Genomic DNA, 19,022 nt, shown 5'->3' on the forward strand with positions numbered 1-19,022 from the left:
CCTTATAAAGTGCCTAACGACCTACCTAAGTACCTACCTACACACCTGCTGTAACCTTTCAAGTACCTGTCTAATAAATAACCTACCTATGTAATAAATCACCATCGTAGCTACCTAATCTTTACCTACCAACCAAATAAAGCAAGCAAATACCTCCCCTTTAAAGTACATCGAGTAAATACTCTCCTTACCTACAAAATAAACTACTTTCAGTACCTACATACTTATCTAACTAATAAAGTGACTGCCTACTGAATAAAGTACAAAGTCCTTACTCGCCAACAAAACAAATCACAGACTACCTCATGAACTACTTACCGGTACCTACCAACCTGCTATGTCTCAAATGTACAATTACTACTACCCCGGCACACATTTACTGTATAGACTTAGCCTAAACTGTGAGCCCTAGAGTGTGTATTTAAAGCATGGCATTTACCCAACTGGTACCAGACATTCCCTAAAAAAGGTCCTCTTTGGCTCTGATGTGTCAATCCCGCTTTTCCCGGCCACCCAGGACTTGGACGCACTCCAACATCCAATCACGACATTCACATCTGGAAACACGGGGACCCCGATATGTGCCCGCCCCCGGTAAAATGGATATGCTCATATGTCTCAAAGTGCGCACAGACTTTTCACATTTTTCAAACCACTCTGCCATAAACACGTATTTGTCCCCATGGTAATCTAATGAATGCACAATATGCCTCTTTATCTTTAACCCCACCCTTCCATATGAGGATTTTTTTTCCCGGCCCCCCTTCCGTAAGGCTTGTGAGTGACCCCACTCACCCCTGTCTGTCACTCTCCCAGTTTAATCTGGTAATCTGGAGCGGAACAGCGGCCTCTGTGATCACTGGCAGGTTGGGTTCGGCGGATGCATACCTTCCTCCGGCGGTGCTCAAGGGGGGTGGGGTGGATACGAAGGGGTATTTATGAAGGTAATCCGCATCTCCAGTGGCGGTTTGTTACTAATAAGATCAGGGCCAGGGGGGGGGGGGTTTATGGGTGGGCTCGGGCGAGCAAAAACGTGGCCTTGTACGGGAACATTAACCGGGAACACTTAACTCCCATGTGGAATCTGAAGACTCCCCTAATCTAAGATTAATCTACAGATAAAACAAGTATTTGGTGGGTATTGATGTGTAATGCTGGATGTTTCACTTGCCATGCGGTGGAAGAGAACTTCTAAAATTGAGGAAATCAAAGACCAATTACGGAAGGGATGAAGGGTACCATGGGCAAAATTAATGGCCAACCAATTTTAAAAAGTACCTAATGAGCTACAAACCTATTTGTAATTGAGTACCTAACTACAGTATGTATGGAATAACGTTATCATCTCCATACTACGGACTTCAACAATTGTGTTAAATCACAGACCAGGGCAAGACAACGAAAAAATATATTTTGCATGGGTTGATTCAAGATGCTATGAATCAACAATCAATAGAGATTAGAGTTTGGTTTACTGGAAAAGTCATAAATAGGATTTGCCCACAGAAATTAATAGGCAAGGCAAATGAAGGCACACTATATTTGTGAAAAATATTCAAAATAGGTCAGAATCTTGTTGGAATTTGGAAGCGAGAATTTCAGTTCAGGGATTCCAAGTTCCCATTTGTGGAGAGTTGAATCTGCAGGGCGTCGGCTTCCAAGATTTACCTGGCCATCAAGCACCTTTCATGGCTACGGATTCCAGGGCCTCGGTAGAGGCTCCAGGGTCAAATTTATGTTGTCCTACCTGACTTTTTGGGTGAGAGGGTCGGATCCAAAAAGTTGGAACGTTTCACTCCAAGTATTATGCTATTTTTTTAAAAGGGCTATAGGGTTTACATTAGAATTAAGGGTTAGGGTTAAAATCGGGAAATGGGGATTATGATTATAGCTATGGTGAAGCGTTTGCATTAGGGTTCAGTGTTAAGAGTCATGAATTAGGTTTATCTTTGGTTACACAGAGGGTAATTATGGTAAGGGTGTAGGGTTAGAGTTAAGCATTAGGGTTGCCGTGTTGGCCTTCTCCAAACAAATTCTCCAATGTCGGAAATTTCAACTCACTATACTACTATGGCTATAAGCTATCCTTTAATGTCTGCATTTCCATGTCCAATGTCAAAGATTAAGATTCAGCCGTCTTTTTTTTTTTTTTTACTCATGGCTATCATTAAACCGAGCCAGGCAGCTGGACTGCTGTTTGCTGACTGTTTGGAAGTTTTAAATCAAATTCAAATATAATGTTGAAAGTGATTCCTTTAGTATGTGGTGAGTAAGATGGAAAACTGTTACATCAGAAGTGCAACTAGACTGCAATCAGATCAGAGACGAGGTCAGTTTGGGCTATGGCCGTAGGATATCCTTTGGCTGTTAGCTCTGGTTTTTGAGGCAAAAACAAACAAGAGTGTTTTTTTTCAAAGTGCAGCTGTGGATGTCTTTCAAGCAGTCTCACTTAAATAAGTGTGAAACATTATAGCCACACCAAGCCGCGCTCAGACCAACAAACCACGTCCAATATTTGTTATTGTAATATAATTGTTGAGACGAAGGAGCTTTGCCAGTGCCATGCGTACAATATCCCTGAGACTCATTGGGTGATCTTAAAAAGACTCTCAGCGTCAGCATCCCTCAATAGGAAGTGCGGCAGTATAAGCAGCTGCTTCAATGTAAGACTGTTGCTCCATCAAGTCCTGCTCAACTTAATAGAGCAGCCACTTCTCCTTCGGATGAGTAACAAGATGTTTTGACAAAGCAGTTAACAAGATATCGATTGAATTCAGTCCAACCTGCTAAAAACACCAAACACTACAGATTTGTTGCTTCCTGGTCTTACAAGTGACAGTGATGTGGATTCCAAAGTAGATGCAAAAAAGGCTTGTGATCATGCCAAACTCCCAGCCAACCAGCCCGTCATCCAGTCAGCCAGCCAATCAATCAGTCATCCAACAAATGAACAAACCAGCCAGCAAACCCACAAATCAACTAAGATATGAACCCGAAAGCCAGTCAGCGCCAGTCAAAGTACTCATCAAACCAACCAACCAACCAGCCTACCAACCAGCAATAAACTAGCCAACCACCCAATCGAACAACCAACAAAACAATCAGACAGCTAGAAAATCAGCAAACCAATCGACCAAACCCAACCAATGAACCAGCCAGTTGACCTGTCAGCCAGCCAAGCAAACAACCAGTCATCCCACGGGTACCAACAAATAAACCAGAAACTTGACAACCAGCTTCCAACCAACCAACCAACCAACCATCCATTCAACCAGTCATCTTGGAATTCAATACAGGGAATTTGAACCCTGCCCTTCTTTCATCTGAATTTTTCAATTGCCAAACACTGTGCCATTTGTAGAGAAAAATCGATTTGGTGCCTTAACCGTCTGTGAACCCCAACTGTTCTACTTGTGTGACAGCCGAATGCCCTGCACTCTATGGGCAAAACGACACACTTCCTAATCAGATGGTTTACATAGACGCCTTGGATCAGTAATTGTATGCTTCCAGCGGAGAGGGTGTGTGTGTGGGGGGGGGGGGGGGGAGTTGACATGGAATTTGGGGGCAAACTTTAAAAGGTAATTTCCATATCCTGCCTTGTTCGAAGTGAATGAAACACACCCATTCATTGCAACCAAACTCAAACAAGGTGTCATTTGGGGGGGGGGGGGGGGGGGATGGGCATAAGCCCAGAAAGAATGAACATGTGTGTGTGCAAGGAAAAGAGGCATAGAGACGTAAACTGACCGTTTTGCTCCTTGCTGCCCGGAGGGTGAAACTTGCTGACATGACTTTCCTGAGCCTCCGAGCCACTTGAATGCAGAAGCAACGCGAGAAGGATGAGGATTGATGGAGGTATCATTTGGATAAGTTGGAGTGGTGGTGCGGCGCAGGGTTCCGGGAGACTGGGGGGGGGCTCGGGGATCAGCAGGGGCACCGGTGCTGCTTCGGCGCACGGACGCGCGCGAGAATCCGCATAATCTTCACCATCAATCCACCCAGAGGAAGATGAAATAGTTGCCAGAAAAAAAATAAAGAAGGAAAAATAAAATCTTTATGAAAACAACCAAGAGCACAAAGTGATCGAAACAAAGTGGCAAATGTTTAAAATACAAAAATTAAAATAAAACAATCCAGGTTTTAAAGAGGTATTCTTGCATAAAAGTGAATGTACAAAAGCATTATCTCCCACTCGAATTGGAGTTGTGCTGTAGTCCGTAAAAGTGGTTCTGCTGGGCTTTCTCGGTTTGTGTGGAAGACTAGTCGCTCAACAGGTGCCGGACAGAAAAAAAAAAAAAGTTTGAGCCGGGAAGGAGGAGGAGGAAGGAGAGTGGAGGGAGGGAACTCCTCGGGCATTTTAACCATTGCAGTGCTGAGCGCAAGCACGTCCAGTGCCAGCGCGCGCGCGTGTGCGCATGCGTGTGTGTGCAAATGTACTTATTTTGAAAACACATAGTGGAGTGTGTAATTGTCAAATTTCAATTGTGAGTAGGATTAAAAACTTGTATCTTTTTTGATGAAACCTTTATCATTTAGCATTTGCTGAACTCAGGGGTAGCCGACCTTTTTTGACCGAAGATCGACTTTTGAATCAACCAACCTCTCGCATGCACGCGGGTCCGCAACCATGCACACGCAAGTGTAAATAAGCACGCACGCACGCCACGACGAGCAACAGCCGTACATGAACGAAACCGGAATCTACAAACACACAAATCCCCCAACCCCCACCCCATTTCCCCCTTCGAGCCCTTGCGATCAACGTAATGGGCACCCCTGGCATAACTGCCGCTTATTTAGCATAGCACAGCATAATATAGCAAGACTGGTGTGATTACATCCCGAATATCCACACGACAGTATTTTCAGTATGGTGATGCAGTAATGACAAAGCCAGATAAATATGAATGTTGACCTCAAGTTAAACTTTTTTCAAGTTATTGATATTTCTAGCTTGTTTCATAGTTCTAATTGAAAATATCTCTACTCAACATCAGTTGACTCTCTTTTCCATCAATATTTGACTGCTATTGACTTGATGTTTATGTTTCATAGTACATATAAAGTGTGAATCATCGTGCTATTAAGATGTACCCCTGATGTTCCAATCTCAGAGTTCTTGTTTAGACACTTGATTGGCGATGAAACATGAACGGGACGTTTTAAGTTTTCCTGCGACTGTTTGTTTGTTGTTGTTTTTTTTAAGCATCTTCACTTTGTCAGATCAGAGCGCTGAACTCCTGTTCCCAATTTCCCCCGTTTTGTGCATCATCAGGTCGATTTCATTATCCCATTGTTGACCTGACAGAAGATGCCATGTTTACATGTTGACCATCAACTTAGAGATGGGGAAAAAAAGTCAGCTTTCCTGAAAGTAAATACTGTTATGTGATTCAAATAGTGCAACTATAACAAACAATAACATTTTGAATGTGTTTTTAATAAGAAAAAAATAGCATTCTATCATACTTCACACACACACAAAAAACTGGATTGACGAATTAAAGTTGAACAATTTTTGCAATACTGTACAGTATTTGGACGTAGTGCTGCTGTTCCTTCTGGTGTGCTCACCTTGGCCGCCTGGGGGCAGTAGAATGCAGACATAGAGACACACACAAACGAAGAAGAGTTTGACAAATAAAGAATACAGTGTTATGAGTATTGTTATATTGTCTGTGTGTTGCATGTTGCTTCACTGTTTCCACTAGTGGTATAAACTGTCTGGAGTTAAAGTGGTTTTAATGCAATAACACAAATGCTCTTTGTTAGCTAGCTCGTCGATGTAATTTTGAATTGTTTATCAGCATTAAGCTAAAGGGACGGTATTAACATAAAGCTCTGTGATTGTTCTAAATATGCACTGTGCAAATCTTTTTTAATGTTTAGTTTTACTGTAAACTTCAACTTGGTGTGACATTTAAACAACTTGAAGCCTCTTTTCCACTTTGCTTCGCAGTCATTAAACATTCAACTGCAAATGAAAAAACATGGAGTTAGCCCACTCTAGTTCCAATGGCTCCAAAGACTTGACAATTAGTTTTTGCGGATCCCCGTCATGGATCGAATTTTGAAAATCACTTCAGTGAACACAAACGATAGCAAGTAATGACACAAACTAGCATGTATTCAGGCACCTAGGGCGGGATCGTGCTCACTAGCGCTAATGGGGAAGCACATTCCAGTCATACTACTTAATCCTGATCCTGATCCTGGGCAATCGGCCCCCGTCAGGGACTTGCCCCCCCTCCCCCTACTTAATGTCTTCTTCTTCTTCTTCTTCTTCTTCTTCTTCTTCTTCTTCTCCTCACGGCTGCCGAGTCTTTTGTCGACAGTACAGAATCACATTCCAGCCCTGCAAAGGCCTACAACACATGTCAGCACTTCACCATTGTGGAATCCCCCATCGCTTTCCCTCTCTCTCTCTCTCTCTCTCTCTCTTTCTCTCTCTGTCTCACACACACACACACGCATACACATTCGTGCAGCCCTGTCTACTGGACTATTTTGTCTCGTTTGATTGGCGCTTTCACGGTGGTCTGGCCGAGACGTGTTTGGGCTTTGATGCAGAGACGTACAATAAACACAGCAAATTAGAAACAAGTCCCAGTTTTTTTTTTTTTTTTTTTTTTTTGGTGAAGGGTCATCTACGATCACAGGGGTCAGCCTTTGATGGGAATGTATACAAGACGGAGACACGCCCTGTCAAACTAAACATGCATATGGTGGAGTTGTCCTCACACCAGGTGAAATTCTATCCAAGCAGTTGTGATGTTGTTTATTTTTCATTTAAAAAATAATTAAATATGAGTGAATGCTTAAAAAATGTTTTGGGGCTTTGTTCGTTCAGATTGTACTTCATTTGTTTTGCTGTATACTTCCCTCTTTTTATTTTTGTTCTTTGATTAAAGTGCATTAAGTAGATTTAATTTCCTAGTCCTAGTATTTATTTAAATGTAATTTTTTTTGACAGTGATTTAACAACTTATATATTGGTAGAGGATAACATTGCAAATTAGTGACAAACAACTTAGTGATAATGTTGTATTCGTACAAAAATAACAATTGAAAAAAATGTTTAAATAGAAAAAATGTAAAATAAGTTTGTCATTTATATTTTAGAGATGTGTTTAGCACAGACATTTTTATTAATTTATTGTTTTTAATTAAAAAAAAACATTTCAGAACAATTTTTTTTGTTCAGAATTGTTTAGATTTTATTTATTGACTTTTTGTTGATATTTACACAATTTACACGTTTGTGTCTTTGATTTAGTTTGAATACTTCATTCATTTAGTGTTGTGTTTTCCATATATTTGTTGTTTTTAAAGTCCTAATTTTGCAGTTGTTGAAGAAAGAAATTATAATTGACCAGTCTTTTGAAAAAAAAAAACAATAATTCTGCTACGCCATCACAAAAGCCAAAGAAAAAGCAAAACATACTTATGGAGTTCAAATGCGTCTTCTTGGTAATGTAAGTAACATCATTGGGAATTGTTGGCATCTTCAATGCACCGGATCATATCACCCCGGATTGCATTGAAGACGAATACCTGCTGCTGCTTACACCTTCATGCAGTTGTTTCTTAACATCAATAATAATAATAATAATAATACATTTTATTTATAAGCGCCTTTCAAGACACCCAAGGACACTTTACAATTACAAAAAACACAAAACAATACGGGTTGAGCAGCGGCAGCCAAAACGCGCCAGCGTTCACTCAACTATATACACAGAGATTGGAACTTTTTGTTGACCTTGTTAGTGGAAAGTATGAAAAGTATGATTCCATCCTGACATGCAATGTACAAATGTGCGTACACTTCGAGAATGCAGCGAGTCAAGCGAGCAGAATGCAAGAGGGAACGATCAATACCGAAAGGAAGAGATCAGCACATGCAGGCTGACGTCAATTGCCACTCCAAAAGTCTCCTGCTCTCGTGAGCATGGGGAAGCACAAAATAAAGGTTCAAGACAGTATGTTGAGCTTTTTAAGATACGATAAGAAAACCTTTATTAGTCTCGCAATGGAGAAATTCCAGATTCACAGCAGCAAAGTTATGAAAGGAAGAAGTAGAACAACAAAATGTAGGAGCTGCTGGAAAGGCAGCCACTCACACGGCGCCATTTTGAAGTCAAAATAACGAAAATAACACAACACAACACATAGGACACAGACAGTCGTGCAATCTTCACCCCTTTTCTGCATACACTTTGTTGTCTGAAGCGGTTCTAGATGAAAGAGGAGAGGATCAAAGTGTCCTTTCACCAGTGGGTCAGAGACGTCATGCTGAAAATGTGCACACGTCTGCTACAAGCTAAGCTTTGAAAGCAAACGCGAAGCTGTAGCGTCCATTGACGAAAAAGAGATTGGCTCACATCTCCTTCAGGGATTTTGGAGGCAGTGAATTGAAAATGTATTCTAACCCTTTCATGCACCCTGTAACCTGATAAGATGATAAGCTGTCCACTGTCATAACCGCTCTCCCTGAAAGGGTTAAGAAAGTGGTTGAATTGCAGGGGTGGCACGGTGGGCCTTCCTGTGTGGAGTTTGAATCTTCTCCCCTGTGGCTGCGTGGATTTTCTCCGGGTACAGTACTCCGATTTCCTTCTCTTGGTGTGTAGTATTTTCATGAAGAAAAATTAACAACAAAACTGGTGGCTACATAGCCCCAAAGACAACATAGCCTTGGGTCTCCTCTAAAAATAGTCCGCCAGGGATGAGACATTGTGACTTACTAAGAAGAAGAATTAAAACGCAAGAAGAATGTTAACATTTCTTTTTTTAAACTAAACTTGTCTGGTGTGGCATGGTGGTCGACTGGTTTGTGTGTCGGTTTCACAGTGCAGAGGTGCAATGTTCGGTTCCGGCTCCGGCCTTCCTGTATGGGGTTTGTATGTTCTCCCTGTAACTGCATGGGTTTTCTCCGGGTACTCCGGTTTCCTCCCACATTCCAAAAACATGCTTGGCAGGCCGATTGAACACTCGAAATTGTCCCGAGGTGTGAGTGTGAGCGTGGACGCTTGTTCGTCTGTGTGTGCCCTGCGATTGGCTGGCAACTGGTTCAGGGTGTCCAAAGACAGCTGGGATAGGCTCCAGCACGCCCGTGACCCTCGTGAGGATAAGCGGATTAGAAAATGGATAGATGGCTTGATAGGATGTACTGCAATGAGCTTCTAACGTGTTGTCTGACGCTAAAACATTGCAATCAACATGCATTCTTTTCTTTACAGTTTATTAATTTGCAGAGTACACACCCAATCCTCACAACAATTACAATGCAAACCTCCACCAAGGCCAAATGATCCTGACAATCTGACTCCCTTGATTGAAAATTGTTCCACTCCGGTCCTGAAGGTGGCGGCAACATGCACCAAAAAATGCCATGTGTGCCAAAATGTCACATTGTTGAGTGGAATTTTTCCGAGGCATTATTGTGTGGTTTATTATTTATTGATTTTTAAAATGTAACCAATGCAATAATTTATGGTTTGTGAAATGTTGTGTTGAAACTTTCAGGGATTCAGAGTGTCACATTTTTTTCTTTGGCCACAGCAAGAACTCGATTGACAAATGACGTAATGCTGCCGAGGCAAAGGAGCAAATCAATAATCATTGCGGCCTCTCTCGCAGGCGCGAATTTAAACTGTTGGTCTTTAATTGTTCATGGATTAGCGTTCATCTCCTTAAGCATCCTATTCATTTTTTTTTAAACTGACCAGGGAACATATGGATTTTTTTTGTACATTTCAATAAAAAATGCCAATAATTATTGCCACTTCCATTTTGAACAATTTGTATTAAAATTGTTAAAATATGATGGAAGAAATCTGTTGGTTTGGAATAATTCCCAACACAAAATGGTCACACAAGCAATTGATGTAAATTTCCACCATTTTGTGTTTTATTGCTTCGCACATTCACACATTGGTCTTATCCATTCAGTCACAGCCTTATTCCAAAATGAAATACATTTTCTCCTCAAAACTCTGGACACAATACACCCCATAGTGAGAATGATACTTTGTTTCCCTCAATTTTCTAGATGTGTAAGAAATACTTCTAAAAAAAAGACAAAATGTGGACGAAGTAAATACTTTTTTGTCTGCAGTGTCGAAGGCAGAACCTGTAATTTGGAAAACAAGTCAAATTGAAGACTATGTGTCCAAGAAATACACGGTTATTACAAATAAGAGTTCAATAAGTGTTTGAAAAAGACAAATAGCTAATTACCTATGTCAGGTTTGATCAAAGTTAACGTGGCCAACCACGCATTTACGTGACAGGACAAAGATCCCCGTAATTTACTCATAAAATGAGCATTATTTTCCCATCTTGCATTAATTGAAACAAATCAAATTTTTGATGAGTAATCTCAATAATAAGTCACTTGATTTATGTTAAAATTTCAAAAATGAAATACCTCAATATATTTCAAACGATTTGTGACCAAAATGGATATGTTTATTTCTTATATGTTTTTAAATTAAAAAAAATATGGTCCTTGAGCACAAAATGTTTACGCTGCCCAGATCTTTGTGCTGTCGTCAGATGTTGCCTTCGAGCACAATTTAAATTATTTTTCCCTCACAAAACACCTGAGTGACTATTCCAAAGGTGTTTATATGTCAAAGTCCAATGTATGTATTACATATACATGAGCACACCAGTGAATACATTTTGTATGATCCAATGAATTTGCTTTCCCACTGAATCCATGACTGGGGTCTTTTGAGCTTCCGTGATATGCCTGAAGCGACCGGGAAGTGCGTCCGTGTCTCGCTAAGTCATTCGCTCTCAGCAAGTCACATGTTCGCCTCGCAACAGCCGGAAAGGAGGAGGGGCGCGGCTGGAGGCGCGTTCTCTCTCCGTGGTGCTGATGGCGCGATGCCTTCTGCGCAGCCGTTACTGCGCATGTTGCATGACAGGTGCTCGCGCGCGAACCATCCAGCGAGCCTCCATCTTGGGCTTCCTTGAGCAGCAGAAATCTATCCACCCCCACAAAACAACAACAACAACAACAACTGCGGCAACGGAGCCATCATGCCGCTTGGGCTTGATGATGTGACTCTCCTTTAGAGACGACAGCTCGCCGAAGAAGGAAAAGTCCCCCCAGGGGAAGGGGGATGGAAAGGAGCGGCAACGGCTGGTCGGGAAGGCGCCGTTAACGACGATTAGTCCCAGCTTGCTTTGACGGGTCGGTCCGGAAGGGAGTTTTTCGACAAACGTCTGACAGGTGACGGATCAGAAGAAACGTTTTGACGTAATGGTCGTAATGTTTACGTTCGTGACGTGTGCGTGTGTTGGCCGCCATTTTAGGGAGGGAGTGGTGGCGGTGGGGGATCCCTGTATACATGGTTGCGTGTGCTGGCATCTTCCCCTTCACTGCCATCCCTCCCCAACATGGTGGTCGCTTTTTTTTCCCCCTCTGCAGCACTTTTAATGGTTGTTTGTCGTTGGTTTACATGGTTTGTAAGCTGGGCCTTACATTAGGTACAGCTGCAAAAGCTAATTCAAGAGCTGTGTGGCCTTACTGAAATGACACTTGAGAACTGACCTCTCCCAAGGTTCAAAATTGTACACCTTATACTTATGCACCTCCAGTACGTGTCAGTTTTGGCACTGAGAGCTGGGCCTAATATTATGGCAAGACTGCATTACTGAGACCAGTTCAACATGCATATTGTTGTATTAAATGTACATTTTATTTGGCAGTACTTGCACACAATTCTTGACTGCTACCCATGTTATTAATATTGTCTGTATAAATATTTTCAACTGCAAATACACTACAAACAGTGCTCTGTACCTCTTGTATGTCAATGTGAAAGTAGCGCTTGTATCGCGGGCGATGCAACATTAGATCTACAGTAAAAGAGAAAACAAGTACAATTATTTTACAAAATAAAAACATTCATCTTATGTCACAAATTTCACTTATGTGACACGACTGCATGCCTTCTTTTCCACCCCTTATATTTTTATTGAATTTATTTTAAAATAACTTATTGACGTTTTTAATGGGGAAACGTTTATTATTTTGTTCTTTAGAAAAATGATCATGTCTCATGTTGGATCTTATGTATAGCACTTTGCCACAGCTTCACTTGTTAATGTGCCATATAAATGAAGTTGAGTAAGTAAGTGATTAGTTTAGTAGTGCCATCTAGAAAGGTTGAAAAAAATAAATGGCCGCCAACTACGTTCTATAAAACAGTATGAACATTTATAGATGTACAAACACGTCAATTACAAATATGTGTATACAGCATGAAGAAAACATTTAGTCAGCAAATGAAAAGTGGCTTATATGGTTTAGGATGTGCCACGCCCTGAAGCCGTTTATAATCATCTTCAGGCCTCGAACTCTGCCATGATTTTGTTGCCATTACGGATGATTGTCGAAATCGTTGACCAGTTCGTAGTCTCGTCCGAGCTTCGTCTGGGAGACTCCATTTCGAAAGTGAGAGATGATATCAGCCTTCACAGACAATGAGATTTGCTTCTGTTTACCAGACATGTTTTCAGACCATGTGCTCAGGACCACACCTTGCCTCTGAAAGTACAATGTCCGGCACTGTACATTTTGCTTCTAAGCAAGGTCACGGCGGCAGTTTGCTTCCCACGGTTTATTGTAACAAAGTCATTTTCACTATTTTGTGGGAAAAAGCTGGTTGTTATAATGAAGTTTACGTTAGAAAGCTGTTTGTTGTAAGTGAAATCGGCAAATGGAAAATGAATGACTTGAAATTTGGGCTTTGAAATGTGAACGTTATAGCGGTGAAAACGCTGTATGTTGAAAAGAGGTTTGATTGTACCTGTCGTAACAGCATTCACAAAACATCCCCAAATTCAACAGAAGTCTGCCATTTTGGGGGAATTCAAGGGATCGTACTTTGGCAAATTCCTCCGAGCAAATTTGTCCAAATGATTTCCTGTCAGAGGCACCGCTAAAATAAGAGCGCAAGCACTCATTAATTATTAATGTTTTCGGTAGCTCTATTCCCATGTGGCATCATAGTGGTGATATGGTATTGACCTTGAAGTCTTAATACAGCACGTGTATGTCTGTCTGACTCTGCCACTTTGTGTGACACAGTCAGCTCTATGAACACTGACATGATCAAACAGAACGAGGGCGATCTTGTTCATTGGTCCGCCAGAGGCAAAGTCACTCGTGAAAGATTTCTGGTTGGCTCGAAGGCTTGAAGGCATGTAGAGCAACGTTTTAATGATTTGTCAACAGCATTTTTTTTTTCTCTGAAGTACACTCTATTATCGGCATTGACTGACGTTAAGCCACAAAACTGTCATTGTTTCTTAAGTGAAAACGTGAATGGAATACTGCCTGTTAGTCAGGCGCTGTTGAGTGTTATGTACTATCTAGCAAATGATCCATTAGTCAATATTGGAGCTGCTGCGTTTTTTATTAATTTAATTTTGGAGGGGAATCATATGTCTCTTAATGCTATGGACTGAGGTTTTTTTTTTTTTAGATTTGCTGAGGTCTCGCATCACGCTAGTAACGGCATGAGCTTTGTATGAGCTCAGAGACAGATTACAACCACCAGTATTTACATTTGAGTATTTGAAATTGCATTTTATTATCAATGCACTTAATTTCAACCTAATGTTGTTTAGTGTAGCTTGAATGTGGCACAAGTTTCATGCATTGGAAATCAGAATCTGTTCTCGCTTGCATTACCCGGAGAAATAAAAGTTAAATTTCAAACACCACCTGTCATTTCTGACATTTTAATATTAAATTGCAACTTAAACGTGTCCTGTAACACAAGGTACTTTAGTTATGAGGTGTCTCAGTCAGAGCACGAGAATGCACTATGTTAAAGGGATACATATATACAGCACCAAAAAGAAATATGGGCTGGAGAAGAACATAGACATGTAGAAATATCAATGACATGCTACCTCATTTTGTTAACTGCAAAATAAAGAAGTAAAAAGAAATACAGGACCGCTTATATATAACAGATGATTAAGTGGTATCGGTTTGTATTGGCACAGATATGGATACAGCAAAACTACTTGATGGGCCAAGGAAGATATTACATTTTTGGTACTGATTACCAATATTTTATCTCAACAGAGGTCAGTCGAAAGACTCCTGCCCTAATTAATGAAACCAAATTGACCTTGCCAAGGCGACGTGCAGTTAAAAGTTGACGTACTGGGCAATAGCAAGGACTTCCACTTATGAATATGATGAAGAGCGAGCAGCAAGGAGCGGGTTAGGAGGGCTGGGCCAAGAGAGTCCGTCTCGACAATAAACTGTGCTACTTAAGAGAGGGATGCAAGTTTGGCTGCGGCATCTCTATACTGTCCAATGGCGACTGCATCACGCGGTTGATTTATGACTCCTATTGCTGCATACACGTACTGCCTCGAAATAGACATGCTCTGTTTGTATTCTCTCGCATAGGGGCCAAGGGTTGGCTGAACGGTAAACACACAGGATCAAATTGTATTCATGATGACTGTGTGTACCATGGAAATCCAACACTTGACTGCATCTCGAAATGGACGCTAATTTGCGGCGCCCCCATTTGGAGGTCACATTGCTCTGACAAGGACTGAATCATGAATCAGTCGCACCACTCAAATTGATTGCGTGTAGGCCCGGAAAATGTCATTTTAGTTTATATTTTTGGATGATTGCTAGGCCTAAAAAGAGATGCTTCTACCAATAGGTACAGTTTAGAAGTCCCCGTTTCCATCAAATCCAATGGTCTGGTTCACTTTACTATTAGTTGTGGTAGTCACAGAAGTTGTCGTAAACGTAGTACCGTATTTTCCGCACTAAAAGGCGCACTGGATTATGAGGCTCACCTTCAATGAATGGCCTATATTGTAATTTTGTTCATATATTGGACACACCGCACTATAAGACGCAATCTACAATGCATCCACTAGATGGAGCTACACTCCATGAAATGCGTTGCTACAGAACTGTAGTAACGCCACTCGAGTGAAGCGCGCCTCAGCAGTCCATAGTCCGCTGCCCTCTGCTGTGTGTGCGTGAGCGCGACCACGTACACACGTGGTTCAACCAATCGGCGCCGACGCAACCCACGTCACAGATCAAAGAAGCTTTGCACAAATGACAACAGCTAAGATAGCTTAGCTGTTGAAGGGCTTGCTACAAAACGATCAAATGTCTATAAAACTTTTTTACATCAAGTTATAACATTGACTCATTAACATTGACTCTCTTGCGCTGCTCTATTTCCATGTTCAACTGTGTAACCCGATCAACGTAAGTTTCAACTGTGTAACCCGATCAACGTAAGTTTGAACTCTGCGTTGTAAGCATGTCTCTAGCAAGGAGCCATTTTGGGGTCGACATATTACCGTAATAACCATACATAAGGCGCATCGGATTTTAAGACGCGCTGTGAGCTTTTAAGAAAATGGAAAGCTTTTAGGTGCGCCTTTTCGTGCGGAAAATACGGTAATGCTAAAAGCCATAGTTGTCGTATTAGTGGCGGTTTCAGTTTGTCATGGTACAGGTCATACAGATATCCCAATGCCACCACTTCAATCCATATGGTTATTATTGGACTAATATCCGCCGAGCAGTACAGTTCAATTTAAAAAAACAACTACTATACCCCTTTGAGCAGCCATTTTGGGGATCATGTTGTGTGATTTGCCCTCTATCTTGGCAGCTCAACCTAGTTAAAACTGGAGCATACTCACGATTGTTTTAAAGTGTCCTAATTCGTATTTCCGTACCCGGACAGGCTCCATTTGACACGCAGGATGGGTGTCAAGAAGAAGCTGGTGTTCTTCCTCCTGGTCCTGTGCGTTTGCCTCCAGGGAGCATCTGCCAAAGAGAAGGGAACAAAGAAGGGCAAGAAGAAAGGGAAGCAGGTTTACTGCCCATCGTAAGTAGAACAAACAAACACAACACATTACTGTGCGTTGGTTACTTTTCTTTGGATTTACAGTTTCAAATAAATAGTGGCCAGGGGAGTGTTTACTTAACCTTTGATGGGACAGGGGTTCGGTTTTGCCAATATATTACAATGTATCTCTCGTAATTGTGAAAAAAATGATAAGGGCCCCAGTAATCCCCACGTTTGCGGTTCACTATTCACGAATTCACCCATTGTTTTTTCTCTCACCTATCCCCAGTGATATGCTAAAAATCTCACCAAGTGGCAGTTTTATGCTTTTTGCGAAACATCTGAAGGTAGGAAAGTTGCATATTGGTGTCAAAGAAGTATGTTGAAGTGAACATCTCAACTGGGAGACAAGGTTTGTGTGCAGAAGACGAGCTAATTTTATTATTGGTGATTAGTTTACATGATTATTACATCCATCCATCCATCTTCTACCGCTTATCCGGGGCCGGGTCGCGGGGGCAGCAGCTTTAGCAGGGAAGCCCAGACTTCCCTCTCCCTAGCGACTTCTTCCAGCTCTCCCCGGGGGATCCCAAGGCGTTCCCAGGCCAGCTGGGTGACATAGTCTCTCCAGCGTGTCCTGGGTCGTCCTCTGGGTCTCCTCCCGGTGGCACATGCCCGGAACACCTCACCAGGGAGGCGTTCAGGAGGCATCCGAATCAGATGCCCAAGCCACCTCATCTGGCTCCTCTCGATGTGGAGGAGAAGCGGCTTGACTCTGAGCCCCTCCCGGATGACCGAGCTTCTCACCTTATCTCTAAGGGATAGCCCGGACACCCTGCAGGGAAAACTCATTTCGGCCGCTTGTATCCGGGATCTCGTTCTTTTTCGGTCACGACCCATAGCTCGTGACCATAGATGAGGGTTGGAACGTAGATCGACCGGTAATTTGAGAGCTTCGCCCTTTGGCTCAGCTCCTTCTTTACCACGACAGACCGATACAACGTCCGCATCACAGCAGACGCTGCACCGATTCGCCTGTCAATCTCTCGCTCCCTCCTGCCCTCACTTGTGGACAAGACCCCAAGATACTTAAACTCCTCCATTTGGGGCAAGATCTCCTCCCCGAACCGGAGGGGGCACTCCACCCTTTTCCGACTGAGGACCATTGTTTCAGATTTGGAGGTGCTGATTTTCATCCCAACCGCTTCACACTCGGCTGCGAAACACTCCAGTGAGAGTTGGAGAGCCCTACTTGAAGGAGCCAACAGTACCACATCATCTGCAAAAATCAGAGATGCAATACTGAGGCCACCAAAACAGACCCCCTCAACGCTTCAGCTGCGCCTCGAAATTCTGTCCATAAAGGTTATGAACAGAATCTGCGACAAAGGGCAGCCTTGGCGGAGTCCTACCCTCACTGGAAACAATTCTGACTTACGTACTGCTGGTGTCCACCAGCGAGTACGGGGATTGCCGCCACGACAGGCACCAACCACCTTACGTCCACAACTCAGATTGGCCGCCTCAACAATAGAGGCACGGAACATGGTCCATTTGGACTCAATGTCCCCCGCATCCCCCGGGACATGGGAAAAGCTCTACCGGAGGTGGGAGTTGAAAATCTTTCTGACAGGGGATTCCGCCAGACGCTCCCAACAAACCCTCACAATACGTTTGGGTCTGCCAGGACGAACCGGCATCTTCCCCCACCATCGGAGCCTACTCACCACCACGTGGTGATCAGTTGACAGGTCCGCCCCTCTCTTCACCCGAGTGTCCAAAACATGCGGCCGCAAATCCGATGATACAACCACAAAGTCAATCATTGAACTGCAGCCAAGGGTGTCCTGGTGCCAAGTGCACATATGGACACCCTTATGTTTGAACAAGGTGTTCGTTATGGACAATCCGTGACGAGCACAGACGTCCAATAACAAAACACCCCTCGAGTTCTGATCGGGGGGGCCGTTCCTCCCAATCATGCCCTTCCAGGTCTCACTGTCATCGCCCACGTGAGCATTGAAGTCCCCTAGCAGAACAAGGGAGTCCCCAGCAGGAGTACTCTCCAGCACACTCTCCAAGGACTCCAAAAAGGGTGGGTACGCTGAGCTGCTGTTTGGTGCATATGCACAAACAACAGTCAGGACCCGTCCCCCCCCACCCAAAGGCGGAGGGAGGCAACCCTCTCGTCTACCGGTGTGAACCCCAATGTACAGGCACTGAGCCGGGGGGCAATGAGTATGCCCACACCTGCTCTGCGCCTCTCACTGTGAGCAACTCCAGAGTGGAAGAGAGTCCAACCCCTCTCGAGAGAAGTGGTACCAGAACCCAGGCTGTGTGTGGAGGCAAGTCCGACTATATCTAGTCTGAACTTCTCTGCCTCACACACCAGCTCGGGCTCCTTCCCTGCCAGAGAGGTGACATTCCATTTCCCAAGAGCTAGCTTCTGCAGCCGAGGATCGGACCGCCAGGGTCCCCGCCTTTGGCTGCCGCCCAGCTCACACTGCACCCGACTCCTTTGGCCCCTCCCATGGGTGGTGAGACCATGAGAAGGGGGACCCACGTTGCCTCTTCGGGCCAGGTGTAGGCCCGGCCACCAGGCGCTCGCCAACGAGCCCCACCTCCAGGCCTGGCTCCAGAGGGGGGCCCCGGTGACCCGCGTCCGGGCAAGGGAAACTGAGTGCCATTTATTTTATTCATCATTAGGGGTTTGTGAGCCGTGCTTTGTCTGGTCCCTCACCTAGGACCTGTTTGCCGTGGGTGACCCTGCCAGGGGCATAAAGCCCCAGACAACTTAGCTCCTCGGATCATTGATTATTATTATTACAGTGCATGTAAAAGAAAAAAAAATCCAGCCATCTGTAATGCATTTATTTTTAAGGGTCTTGTTGTAAGACGAGTTTGAAATGAAAAAGAAAAAACAAAACAAAGGAATATGTCGACAAGTTCACATTCCTGACATGACTGGCTATTTTCCGTGAAGTGAAAGTTGGCTCCCAAAGAGACCCGAAATGAAGTGTGGGACGAATAGACGGGAGAGTCTAACATCTTTTGTTTGACCACCTAAAAGCAGCAACACAGCATCAATGTCCCAACAGACCCAGTGGAGTCGATACGCTGTATATATATATCCAAATGTATATTGTA

At 43.2% G+C, this 19,022-nt stretch overlaps 2 protein-coding genes across 6 annotated transcripts in view; one reads left to right on the forward strand and one right to left on the reverse strand.

The window, feature by feature from the left end:
• Positions 1-4,270, reverse strand: part of pdgfc (platelet derived growth factor c) — a 50,658-nt gene extending 46,388 nt beyond the window's left edge. For both annotated transcript variants that reach the window (XM_086105873.1, XM_086105872.1), the window contains exon 1: positions 3,751-4,270. In XM_086105873.1, the coding sequence (XP_085961999.1) occupies positions 3,751-3,865 (115 nt within the window). In that variant the 5' untranslated portion in view covers positions 3,866-4,270. The remainder of the gene's footprint in view (positions 1-3,750) is intronic.
• A 6,659-nt stretch (positions 4,271-10,929) lies between these two features.
• glrbb (glycine receptor, beta b) overlaps positions 10,930-19,022 on the forward strand; it is a 38,058-nt gene continuing 29,965 nt past the window's right edge. For 3 of the 4 annotated variants that reach the window (XM_086105867.1, XM_086105870.1, XM_086105871.1), the window contains exons 1-2: positions 10,930-11,245; positions 15,771-15,914. In XM_086105867.1, the coding sequence (XP_085961993.1) occupies positions 15,790-15,914 (125 nt within the window). In that variant the 5' untranslated portion in view covers positions 10,930-11,245; positions 15,771-15,789. The remainder of the gene's footprint in view (positions 11,246-15,770; positions 15,915-19,022) is intronic. The other variant, XM_086105869.1, reaches the window with a different exon arrangement.

Source organism: Hippocampus guttulatus, chromosome 2 (assembly GCF_054856545.1).
Source record: "Hippocampus guttulatus isolate MCC_2025c chromosome 2, RoL_Hgut_1.0, whole genome shotgun sequence".
Classification (NCBI taxonomy): domain Eukaryota; kingdom Metazoa; phylum Chordata; class Actinopteri; order Syngnathiformes; family Syngnathidae; genus Hippocampus; species Hippocampus guttulatus.